At 46.1% G+C, this 12,350-nt stretch overlaps 2 protein-coding genes across 3 annotated transcripts in view; one reads left to right on the top strand and one right to left on the bottom strand.

The window, feature by feature from the left end:
- EPHA1 (EPH receptor A1) overlaps positions 1 to 4,734 on the top strand; it is an 80,082-nt gene extending 75,348 nt beyond the window's left edge. The window contains exons 17-18 of the mRNA XM_083481409.1: positions 703 to 858; positions 3,796 to 4,734. Coding sequence (XP_083337535.1) covers positions 703 to 858; positions 3,796 to 3,874 — 235 coding nt within the window. The 3' untranslated portion in view covers positions 3,875 to 4,734. The remainder of the gene's footprint in view (positions 1 to 702; positions 859 to 3,795) is intronic.
- Positions 4,735 to 9,756: 5,022 nt separating this feature from the next.
- The window catches only part of ZYX (zyxin), a gene marked incomplete at its 5' end in the record, with an annotated part of 28,899 nt that continues 26,305 nt past the window's right edge, over positions 9,757 to 12,350 (bottom strand). For both annotated transcript variants that reach the window (XM_083481429.1, XM_083481430.1), the window contains 3 exons: positions 9,757 to 10,876; positions 10,973 to 11,093; positions 11,235 to 11,413. In XM_083481429.1, coding sequence (XP_083337555.1) covers positions 10,766 to 10,876; positions 10,973 to 11,093; positions 11,235 to 11,413 — 411 coding nt within the window. In that variant the 3' untranslated portion in view covers positions 9,757 to 10,765. The remainder of the gene's footprint in view (positions 10,877 to 10,972; positions 11,094 to 11,234; positions 11,414 to 12,350) is intronic.

The raw sequence follows: 12,350 nt of genomic DNA, 5'->3' as shown, positions 1-12,350 counted from the left end.
GATGTTGCCAGGCCCAATTATGCATAGCTGGATAATCTCTTTTGTTTTGGCCTGGCTTATTCCCTGCAGAAGGTTGGCTTATTCCCTGGCTTATTCTCTGCAGAAGGTTGGCGGTTCGAATCCCCACGACGGTGTGAGCTCCCATTGCTCGGTCCCTGCTCCTGCCAACTTAGCAGTTCGAAAGCACCTCAAAGTGCAAGTAGATAAATAGGTACTGCTCTGGCGGGAAGGTAAACGGCGTTTCCGTGCGCTGCTCTGGTTCTCCAGAAGCGGCTTAGTCATGCTGGCCACATGACCTGGAAGCTGTACGCCGGCTCCCTTGGCCAATAAAGCGAGATGAGCGCCGCAACCCCAGAGTCGGTCACGACTGGACCTAATGGTCAGGGGTCCCTTTACCCTTTACCTTTATTCCCTGCATGCTGAATTCTGTACACACCCTCACTTTCTGTGCTTTTGGAGCACTTTGCAGAATTGTACCCTGCCCTTCAATGTGTTCGTGGCATCAGTGCCAGCCTGGGTTGCATCAAATGCCACAGTGGCTTCTCCATGCTAGTTTATGGGATGCCATAAACGCCCACTGGGTAAAGCGTAGACATTTCTCTCCAGCTCCATCAGAAGGGGGTGGGGGGCGTGCTGGTCTTCTCATGAACTGCATTCATTTTAAGTGTCGCATCAGGTCTGAAAATGCCTATCAATCCCCAGGGTGACGCTCCGCCTCCCCAGCTGCAGTGGCTCCGATGGGATTCCTTATCGGTCTATCCCAGAGTGGTTGGAATCCATCCGCATGAAGCGCTACATCATCAACTTCCGCACTGCCGGCCTGAACACCATGGAATCCATCCTGGAGCTTTCTGCCGAGTAAGCACTGGGCACCCTGAATTTGGGATTCCGCTCTTCCAGGGCAGAAGAGAGGAGAGGGAAGGGAGAACATGCAGCTAGGTGCCACCGTGTCTATTGCACCTCCCCACAGCATACAAAGACATTCAGGGATGCAGGTGGTGCTATGGTCTAAACCACTGAGCCTCTTTGGGCTTCCTTATCAGAAGGTCGGTGGTTCAAATCCCTGCAATGGGGTGAGCTCCCGTTGCTCTATCCCAGCTCCTGCCAACCTACCAGTTCGTAAGCACACCAGTGCAAGTAGATAAATAGGTACTGCTATGGCGGGAAAGTAAATGGCGTTTCTGTGCTTTCTGGCTTCCGTCATGGTGTTCCGTTGCGGCAGAAGCGGTTTAGTCATGCTGGCCACATGACCCGGAAAGCTGTCTGTGGACAAACGCCGGCTCCCTCGGCCTGAAAGTGAGATGAGCACCGCAACCCCATAGTTGCCTTTGACTGGACTTAAGCATCCAGGGGTCCTTTTACCTTTACAAAGAAATTCATATGCACAGGATCAGCAAAAGAATCTCTCTGCCTATCTGCTGATGCCTTAGCTACCAAGCTTGCACCCCTTTACAAGCACTTCTCATTATAGTTGTTCTTAGGGTTGACAGCTTCTTTTCTCACCCTGCTCTCTTGGGTTCCGTCCAGACACTGAGCAGATACCACCGCTTTTCCTGGTACAGAGGCCGAGTGACCAGGAAAAGGTTTCATGTGCTAACTTTCTCTGTGCTAAGCTATAATTCAAGGACGAGAGGAGAGCCAATAAAAGGCCAAAATCCTGGCCAGAAGACGGAGAGAGAGACACTCTCCTGCTGCTTGTAAAGACCAAGAGTGAGATAGATCCTTGTATCTAGCTCATGATTGCCCAACGGAGTCTTTTGCTGTGGTTGAAAAACAGGCAGAGAATCAACAGCTTAAGTCAGAGCATAATCCGAAAGAGTCACAGTAATGCTTTGTTGGAGAGCAGAGAATATGTGAGTTAAGAGGCCTGGTTAACCTTTGGCCTTCCAGATGTTCTCAGACTCCCAGCTGCTGTCAGCCCCAGATAGCATGGACAAGGGTGATGGATAATGGGAGTTGAGAGTCCAACAACATTGGGGGGGGGGGGCAAAGGTTCCCCAGCCCTGAGCTTAGAGCCATCTCCATCACAATCTCATTTTGTATGTGGGCTGGTAGTGAGGCTGAAAACAAGCAGGGTGGTTCTCTCCCCCCCCCCCCTTCAGAACTGAAGGTGGTTTGAATAGGGCAATTTACCTATTCATTTACTCCCTCCTGCCTCACAGTTGACTCTGGTGAAACAGGTTTTAGTACCTCAGGTTAAGAACTTAATTTGTTCTGGAGGTCTGTTCTTAACCTGAAACTGTTCTTAACCTGAAGCACCACTTTAGCTAATGGGGCCTCCTGCTGCCTCTGCACGATTTCTGTTCTCATCCTGAAGCAAAGTTCTTAACCCGAGGTAATATTTCTGGGTCAGCAGAGTCTGTAACCTGAAGCGCATGTAACCTGAAGCGTCTGTAAGCTGAGGTACCACTGTACATTCTTTTCTTTTTTTCAAAAATCTGCAAAAGCTGGCCAGAGGAAGTCAGCAAGCTAAAAAAGATCCTAGCAAAGGTTTACTCAAGAACTGATTTCAATGGGGCCTCCTTGCTAGTGAGCAGGCATAGGATTCTTTGGCGAGCTGGATATGTAAGAAATATTTGCAGAAGTAATAAGCATGGCCTTCTATTAAGAGCATAAGATAAAATCACTAACTCATACCAAAATACTGGACACATATGAAAATAATCCTATGGAACCAAGGAATTAACATCAGCATACCAAAATTCACATGAGACAGTTAAGATAACTGCTGGCATCCATCACACTGCTAAGGAATTGCTGCATTGCGTAAGATTGTATTTGTGCATCTTAGTATATTTAGTTTTACGGATGATGTACTATCCTTTAGCAGAGTGACACTTTTGCAGGTTCTGCCCATAGTTTTGCGTTGTGCTTGCCGTCTTACAAATTCAGCTTCCTAAAGCTCTTTTGTCACCTTCCCGGTGAATTAACATGTCTTTTTTGGGATCTGTCATAACACCTCCAAGCGCTCTAAAATATGTTGTCTGACTCCCAACTTGCAGAGAGTTTTGCCAGATCCACCTTGTGAGACAGCAACTGGAAATGGTGATATTTCTGAGCCTTGAGCTCAGCTGAATTTCTAGGAATGGACTTTGGTAGGGCAGGTAACAAGTGTTGGGGGGGGGAAACAATGTTTGTTTTTCTTTTTAGTGTTTATATTATTAACTTGTAAGATATGGATTTGTGGTTTTTGTGTGTGTGTTGTGTTTTGTGTTTTGTGTATTGTTATTTTTCGATATTTTTCATGTTGTTGTGTGGAAAATACTAATAAAATTTATTAATAAAAAAAGCAACAAGTGGTGGGGAAAGGGGACAGAGGTTTCTTAGGGTGCTACAGCTTTATGAAACCCTCTGCTTGTGTAGCAGTCTCAATCTCTCTTCACCTGCTAAAGTAAAGGGTAAAGGGACCCCTGACCATTAGGTCCAGTCGTGACCGACTCTGGGGTTGCGGCGCTCATCTCGCTTTATTGGCCAAGGGAGCCAGCGTACAGCTTCCGGGTCATGTGGCCAGCATGACTAAGCCGCTTCTGGTGAACCAGAGCAGCGCATGGAAACGCCGTTTACCTTCCTGCCAGAGTGGTACCTATTTATCTACTTGCACTTGACATGCTTTCGAACTGCTAGGTTGGCAGGAGCAGGGACTGAGCAACGGGAGCTCACCCCGTCGCAGGGATTCGAACCGCTGACCTTCTGATCGGCAAGTCCTAGGCTCTGTGGTTTAACCCACAGCGCCACCCACGTCCCGCACCTGCTAAACAAGGCAGCTAATATTTCTCCCCTCCTGTTTTTTCCAAGGGACTTGAAGCAAATGGGTGTGACTCTTCCTGGCCACCAGAAGCGTATTCTGTGCAGCATCCAAGGCTTCAAAGAGTGATGGGGGTCTCGCATCACCAAGCTGTCACTGGACCCAACGCCACAGAGCCCAGCAGAACAAGGAGAAGAGAAGGGGAACGGACTGAGCTGATCTTGCAGTGGCGCAGCAAGCATTGGCCTGGGGCTCCGAGAGTTGATGGCAGAGTCTGCAGCATGTGCACCACCAACATTCCTTGTGCCCCATAGCGCACAGGTTGGGACTTGAGCTTCCCAATGCAGAAAGCAACACTCCACGAGGCTCCCTGCAGATACTAACGCCAGAGAAGTGGCCAGCGCTTAAAATGCAAGCTCCTTGCTTCTCTCTCATTTTCTGTCTCGCCACCTCTTGTTTCATTCTTGTGTTTCTACTCCCGCAGCAGCCACTCTGCCCGTCGCATTTCATAGTGACTAAGGAAGCAAGGTGTACTTAAAATTATAAGCAGAGCTGAAACCATTCTGCCGGCAAAGCCATTATCTAGCAATAAGGGGTCCCCTTCAAATGCAAAAGTTGTGCTTGAAGACTCAGGGATTGGGGAGGGGACGGGACTTGCCATTGTTTGCACAGTTCCTGGGGCCAAGACTGCCTACCTTGTACCTTAGCTCAGTGGCCTGGACTTGCCTTTATCACACAGCGTTGGATCAAATTTATACTGCTCCCCTTGTTGCTTATGTGTCTTATTTTCTCTCCTGGAGCCCAGTCCTAAGAGCAAAAATGGCTTGTTTACAGTTAGCCACCACATGCTCCAGAGAGCTTTGCTTCCTCAAGTTGAGGATGTTGCCTATATATATTTAAAATAGCAGGATGGGGAGGTGAGAAAGAAAACCCGGACCTGGGGTTGTGTGTTGTATATATGGTTTTGTAAATAAAAGTATCCAATCTGTGCCATGACTTTTATTATATACGGATCAGCCCCTTATTAAGTCAGCTGTCTACTGGGTTCCACAAAACTTAAAAGCAGGACTTGCGACCTTCTCAAAGGAGGGAGAACTACATCTAACATAAAGTTACCCTTATAGGATTACAGCTTTTTAAAAATGAAACAAAATGATAGCAACCCTTGCTCCTTTTCAAAGAAATATTCAAGGTTAATAGGAAAAGCATCTGAGTACCTTGGATAATCAGATGAAAAAGAGTGCAGGGATCCTTTACCTTTTAGTGGTTGTGTTGAAGAGAAAAGGTTAACAGCATTGTTTGTCATGCAAATCAAAGTGCAGAGCCCTGTACCTTTTCCCACATCCAGCCAAGACATGACACAACAGCCCCTAGGGCAAGGAAGAATTGGTAAAAAGGAGTCAAAATACGATTAAAATAAAGGCACTGTTACCATTTATATGCGAAGCACCAGTTATGTGCAGGGTGTGAGAGAGATGTTAAGAGCATAAAGAACCTGACATAGACGCCTACTCTGTACTTACTCAGAAGTAAGTCACACAGTGTCCTGAAGGTTGAAGCCCTAAATTAGTGAGGACAGTATCTAATGTAGTTCAGAAGCCAATGACCAGCTCCAGCTGCAAAGAAGAAATTTAAAGCACAGTCGAAGCAGTAGCCTTGTAGGCTACGTAAGATAAGAAGGGAATTTAACAAAGCAGTAACCAGACTGTGTAACTGCCATACCTATAGGATAAAACTCTATAAAGTCATATTAGGATAGCTTTTCTCTATGCATCCAAGGAAAAACAAGAGAAAGGAGTAGAGGAGGGGTAATACTATCTACTAGCGAATGATTTCCGGTTGAATGTAGATAATCGTTTACCAAACAGGAACTTACTGAACTGAACATATACCACATTTTTCACTCTATAAGACGCACCAGACCACAAGACGCACCTAGTTTTTGGAGGAGGAAAACAAGAAAAAAAAATATTCTGAATCTCAGAAGCCAGAACAGCGAGAGGGATCACTGCGCAGTGAAAGCAGCAATCCTTGCTGTTCTGGCTTCTGGGATAGCTGCACAGCCTGCATTTGCTCCATAAGACACACACACATTTCCCCTTACTTTTTAGGAGGGAAAAAGTGAGTCTTAGAGAGCAAAAAATACAGTAACCTGCAGCATCTTCCTACAATGTGGCTGAAAACTGAGTCACATTCCTCCTCTCCCAGCCTTCTGATCAGGTCCAAAATGACGTGTTCCTCAGAATTGCATGCCCACTGAATTAGTTTTAGCAAGGGTAGTACATAAAGGACTATAGTTCTATCACTTTAGAAATGCAAGCCATCCCAATATGGTACTGTAGCTTTTCAGTAGGCACTCTTACTAACTGGGCACTAATCTGGCAAGGAGTGGCAATGTCCATGCCCCACGGGCACTCCAATGTCCATTGCTTGAATCCTGAAATGCATTCACTGCTTTTAAGATGTGGTACTAATCAAGCTGCAAGACGTTTGCTCTTACGCAGCAGCCTAAGGGTACCATTTTGTACCACATAACTGGTTTCTCATCACCTTGTCCATAAACATTATGCCCTACACTGTTGGACCTACAGAAAAATGAGTTTTCCACCTACTGAACTCCTCCACAAGTCTGTGAACTTTGAACACTAGGAGCAACACTGGGCCAGGCAAGTTTGGGACATTTTTGATATACGGATGTCAATTAAGAAATATTGCAGAAACCAGATCTGCCCAATTTAACATACCCAGGGCAGCTGAACTAGAAAGGTCTTATTGAAACAGTGTGTCTACCCACCACCACTTACAGCTTAGGGACTCTTATCAAAAGCTTCTGCTGGACTAATGGGGTCAGCCTGAAACAAGTGCCACCCATCAGTACAAAAACTATTGTTATGCATGTTTACCATCTGCATAACTCTTCCAAAACTACATCTACTAACAGGACCCCAAGCAAATGTATGAAAAAGCCTACAGGGATCAGGCCTAGAGATCTTTCCAGGAAGGCCTGCTCAAAAGATAGTGTCAGAGAGCAAAGTTCAGCTGGTTAAGTGTTAGCAGCATTAGGCCTCCCACTCAGCAGATGGCTTCTGCTACCAATTTCCTTCCCAGCCTCCAAAACAAGAAACTTGTCCTTCAATAGGAACATTCATTTCCTCCAAGCTACCATTTTTTATTTTTTATTGGCTGTATGGTTTCTTTTCTTGTAACCTTCAGAGTTATCTATGCTGAAGGACTCCAGATTAAGCAGAGGTATAATAAGCTGCCCAAAGAATGGGAGGACCACGGAAGAAACCTCCATCTCAAAGCAAAGTTGGAAGAGCCTGGTGGTGTGAGTCAAGGAGTCTTAAAAGAGCTGGGTGGGGTGGGGAGAGTAATCTCACCCCTGCAGAGAGCTGTCTCCCACAGCAGCCTTCAGTCGGGACACAGGCTCAGTGCATTAAAGTCAAGTTATCTGAAGGGTCTCTCCAGCTCCCAAGACGCAGGCAGCAACGAAACAAAGAGATCAAGGGGCTGCTGAACGAAACTGAACTTCACCTGAACAAACAAGCTAAACACTGTGCAAACATTTGCCAGGCTCCTCCACTTTGGACTTTTGCTATTTGTGTTAGATGTCAAGTACATGCAGAAGGTGGTGTGTGGCTTTGGGCTAGAGCACAGTCTTTTAACTCTTAAACTTCTCGTACCCAGATCCAGTACCAAAGACAGAATACATCGCCTTACAAGGAGGGCTGTGTGTGCTTGGATGTATATCTTGAATTCAACAGATGCCCTCAAACATGCAAAATATGCCTACAGAGTGCAGAGTTTGGCTTTTTTTGAGTTTCTGAGCCTGCACATTAATCTGGCATCAACTTCAGGAGATTTAGAAACCTGCTTTTCTTTTAAAATCAACTGGGTCCTCACAGAAAGCGAAATTCTGCAAGCTGTGTGTTTTCTGCACGTGTGGCGGGAAAAAAAATCCAGGGGGAATAAACATTGCCCTGACTAAAATCAGTGCTACCCTAGAGTCCACAGTTTAACAACATATACTATTACAGGATTCTTAAAGCCTCTATGGAGAAGGCAAGCAAATGTAGTCCTAGGTCAGCAGCGGAAACAGGCTTTTTTTAAAACAAAAACAAGAGGCACTGGTGAGCTACTTTGCACTGCTGGAGTTCCGCTTTGTAGGGCCATGCATGTTATAGCCCACATCCAAACAAGGATACTTAACCCCCCAATTTTTAAAGAATTTGTTAAAGGGTGATATCAAACTATAGCCTACTCAGTCACTCAAGTCTACTGATTTAAAAGTATCAACTCAGAGTCATATTCTGAGTAGATCTACAAAAATCGGCATAATTCACATTTCTATTGATGAAAGTCCATCTAGCTCAACTCCCTTGCAAGGCAGGAATCTTGCCCAACATAGAGCTCAGATCCATGACCCAGGAGCAGGAGTCTCGAACTCTACCAACTGAGCTATCCTGGGACCCAAGGCTTTGCTTTATTAAAAAGGTAATGACATTTACCGCCTTCCTTATCTTTAAGCCCATGACTATTCAGTCTGTATTCAACCGGTGTCCAGACATTATTACCAATAGTAGTTTGGTGTTTAACTTCCCTCTCTCAGAACAGGGAGTGGCCCTGGGATTGCAGTCCTGGCCACATGTGCCACTCAGCAAAGCTAACCTGCTTTTCTAGCCCAGCAATGCTTCGTAGGGCTAGACGTGGACGTCAATCACAGCGGCAGAAAATCCTGATAGGTGGCAAATGTTAGTAGCAAGCAACGAAGAAGCAAGAGCGGAAGCAGCGAACCGGACTCCCAAATCCAAAGCCATTTAAGCTTCTGACAAGTTGGGGGCAGGGAACAGTTTTACAGTGGTACCTCGGGTTAAGAACTTAATTCGTTCCGGAGGTCCGTTCTTAACCTGGAACTGTTCGTAACCTGAAGCACTACTTTAGATAATGGGGCCTCTTGCTGCCGCCGTGCCGCCAGAGAACGATTTCTGTTCTCATCCTGAAGCAAAGTTCTTAACCTGAGGTACTATTTCTGGGTTAGCGGAGTCTGTAACCTGAAGCGTCTGTAAACCTGAAGCATCTGTAAGCTGAGGTACCACTGTATTACTCAATGAGAGTAGGGGGTGAGATACAGCTGAGATCCACAAAATGACAACTTCTTTTGAAGACGAAGGGGTAAGTGCAAGTGGGTTAGAGCAAAAAAAGAAAAGAATGTACAGTGGTACCTCGGGTTACATGCGCTTCAGGTTACATACACTTCAGGTTACAGGCTCCGCTAACCCAGAAATATTACCTCGGGTTAAGAACTTTGCTTCAGGGTGAGAACAGAAATCGTGCTCCAGCAGAGCGGCAGCAGCAGGAGGCCCCATTAGCTAAAGTGGTCTTCAGGTTAAGAACAGTTTCAGGTTAAGAACGGACCTCCAGAACGAATTAAGTACTTAACCAGAGGTACCACTGTATAGACAGGAAACACCACTGAGAACACTGCCAACAAACTGAGGAAGAGCAGTAGCAGGAGAAAAGCTTAGCAAGAGGCAGCAATTTTCTCCCTGCCAAACGATGCATCTAATTGGATACCGAGGCAAAACAAAAAAAAAAAAAAACAGGAAAAGATTGCAGAGCTCCAGAAGGACCTCTCCAAACAGAAAGAATGGAGAGTAAAATGGAAAAAGAAGTCACTGTAAAGACGGGTTGAGTGGTGCATGTTGGGGCAAAAAAAAATCTTCACATATACTATTGAGTTGAACTGGAAGTGACAAGACCAGGAATGAGATCTTGGGGTCATGGTAGATAGTTTGATGAAGATGTCAACCCAGTGTGCAGTGGCTGTGAAAAGGCAAGATCCATGCTTGGAATCATTAGGAAAGAAAATCAGAGAACCGTAGAATTGGAAGGGACCTTGAGTCATCTAGTCCATCCCCCTGAAATGAGATGGATGGAGAATGGATTCACTGCTGGGTAGTTTAGCAATGATCTCGCTCTGACCCACCCCAGCCACACACACCACAGAGAGGTTGAAGTTATAATGGGGGGGAACCCAACACAAATTTTATTAATGCAAACTGTGGCTGGGACAGACAATATTGAAGATGCTTGTTCAGTCCAGCCTAGGGATTGAGGCTCGGCTCCATTAACTGTGCCAAAAACACACACCAGCAAAGTCACTTACAGCAACCCCCGCAGAGAAGAGGTGGCCCTGGCAGGGACTTAGAAGGCACCCATCACATGTAGGCTGCAAATGAAGAAACTCTGATGAGGGTGCCTTTCTCAGCATCAATTCGGGACCATTCCTGGTCACACCACACTCCCAGTTCGACCAAGCATGTTGTAAACAGAGAAGTAGTCCTTTGGATAGTTTGCTATGCAGAAGTTGCTAGGCCAAAGCACCAGAGAGGTAAAAAATAACTGGGGCCACCGTAACTCTGGGGACTGGGGTGGTGGTGGGAACTGGTCCACAAACTCCTTGCTGGCAAGGAGAACCATTCAGGCACACAAGTCCAGTACAGAAGAAGGAGATTCGTTTATATCATCATCCTGTAGAGCGAAGACTCTGTCCATCGCCAAAAGTAAGGTTTTAAAAAAATAGTCCCATTAGTTGGGTCGTGTTCCATACCTGAACAGAGGACAGCATTTTGCAGGGTCAGGGGACGTAGCAGGTTGGAAGGATCCAGACTTTTCCTCTAAGATTACTTTATTATTTAGTAAGTAAAAGGACTGCAGGGCTTATAGCAATTCCACGTCACTTTCTGCAGTGTCTAGAATAATATACTGTGGCCAGACTAGGTGAGGAGTTAAGGAACACCCAGTCTTAGAAGGGGCAGGTTAAAAAGAAAAAGAAAACACAGTGGGAAGAGCCCTTGGGTGGAAAGAGATATTGCCAGACAAGACTCTTTCTAAGTAAAAATGCATTGTGGGTTTTGAGGGGAGGGGGAGAGAGGAATGACCAGAAACAGCACAGAGGAAAATCAGGCCCACTGACTGAGCTGGGGAAGCACATCAAGGGCGTATCCTGATCCAAGGTCCTTAGACCGCAGCTTTGGCCCGTGTGGTGTGACATTTTCTACAGAGAACGTGCCCGTCCAGGGGGAAACAGCCATTGTCATCTGCTTCGATGGAAAGGGGCTTCCCACAATCCTGAAAAAGGGAGGAAGAAAAGGAGAATCAAAGCCACTGAGGCGACAGAAATGTCAACGAGGGACTGGCGGGAAGGGGAGAAGGGAATTGGCTCACCTCACAGCGGTAACATTTCATGTGGAAGTTCTTCTCCAGGGCTACCACGCGGACGGTCTCATCCTTTCCGGGCTCTGGCATGATGGGCTCAGCACACACCGAGCATCGTGGGGCATATTTTCTGCAAGCACGTAAGAGGCGGTATGAGGACTCGAACTTTCGGTTTCAACCTTCTAGGCCAGACTTGCCCCGGTCAAGTCACAAAGGTCCCAGGTGAAGTGGGAGGAAGAAGACGCAGGAAATGAACGAGGAGGTCACCCACCTGTGATAGTCGTCCACACAATGTGGCTGGTTGGCTTTGTCCACAATGAAGGAGGCTCCCTCGAGGGCTTTGTGGCACACCACACAGGTGAAGCACTGGGGGTGGTAGGAATTGCCCGTGGCTCGCAGCATCCTGTCTGTGATCGTTTGCTTGCACACACAACACTTCTCCAGGGTGCCCTGAAGAAGAAAAACAGGGTCAGAAATGAAGGAGGCCTGCCCTCCAGAAAGGGAACCATTTGTGGAGACATGTCAGAGGAAGAGATTATAGGGTGCACTCAAACCCTGAGCTGTGGGGGCACAGGCTGCCTCATGAACGTTCCCTACTTTAAGGTGTGACACTGACAAATGTGCAGAACAGATATCCATGTATGGGGAAATGATCCATAATGAATTGGGGGGGGAATGTTTTAATGTACCTACATTCCCCAAAAAAACCAGAGTCCTTTCTGTTAGGGATAATTCAGACTGAAATTCCCAGGTGTCAAAAAAGGTTATTTAGGTATGCTTACTACTGCGGCCTGTGTTTTGTTAGCCCAAAAATGGAAAACGAGTGAGGTCCCAACTAAAGAATAACGCAAACTTATGTTGACAGAATATGCACAACTTGCAGGCTTAACGTACAGAATAAGAGAACAAGAAGAACATAGGTTTAAAGAGGTTTGGAAAACGTTTACTGAATATATGGGAAGTAATTGTGTACAGCTGAAAACGCTGGCAGCGTTAAGATAAATTCAACAGTGTAAATAAGTTTTGATGGATGCAATAATGGACGACTGATTGGTAAAGTTAACCGTGGAAAGAGAAGAAGGGAAGTCATTGATATCTTAAGGATGTAAATGGGAGAAAACAGGCAAATTTAAACAATTCTCATCCAACCTCCCCACCTCTCAAAACAATTCAAAGCATAATGTCTCTCCAGCATCGCATACTCAAGATCTCTTTTGACACCCATCAATTGCCCTTTAACAAGATTAACCAAGATTGGGCAGCTTAGCAAACAAGAAATCTGTGAAGAAGGCAGCCTTAATCAAATTTTACACCAGCCATGAACTGGGTGTCTTCAGAAGCTGCTGCCCGAGGCAGAGAGCATGACAAGTGTGAGGACACTGGAGGT

This window comes from Podarcis liolepis (genome assembly GCF_965112155.1).
Source record: "Podarcis liolepis genome assembly, chromosome: 17".
Lineage (NCBI taxonomy): Eukaryota > Metazoa > Chordata > Lepidosauria > Squamata > Lacertidae > Podarcis > Podarcis liolepis.
This window is presented reverse-complemented; position numbering and strand designations above follow the sequence as displayed.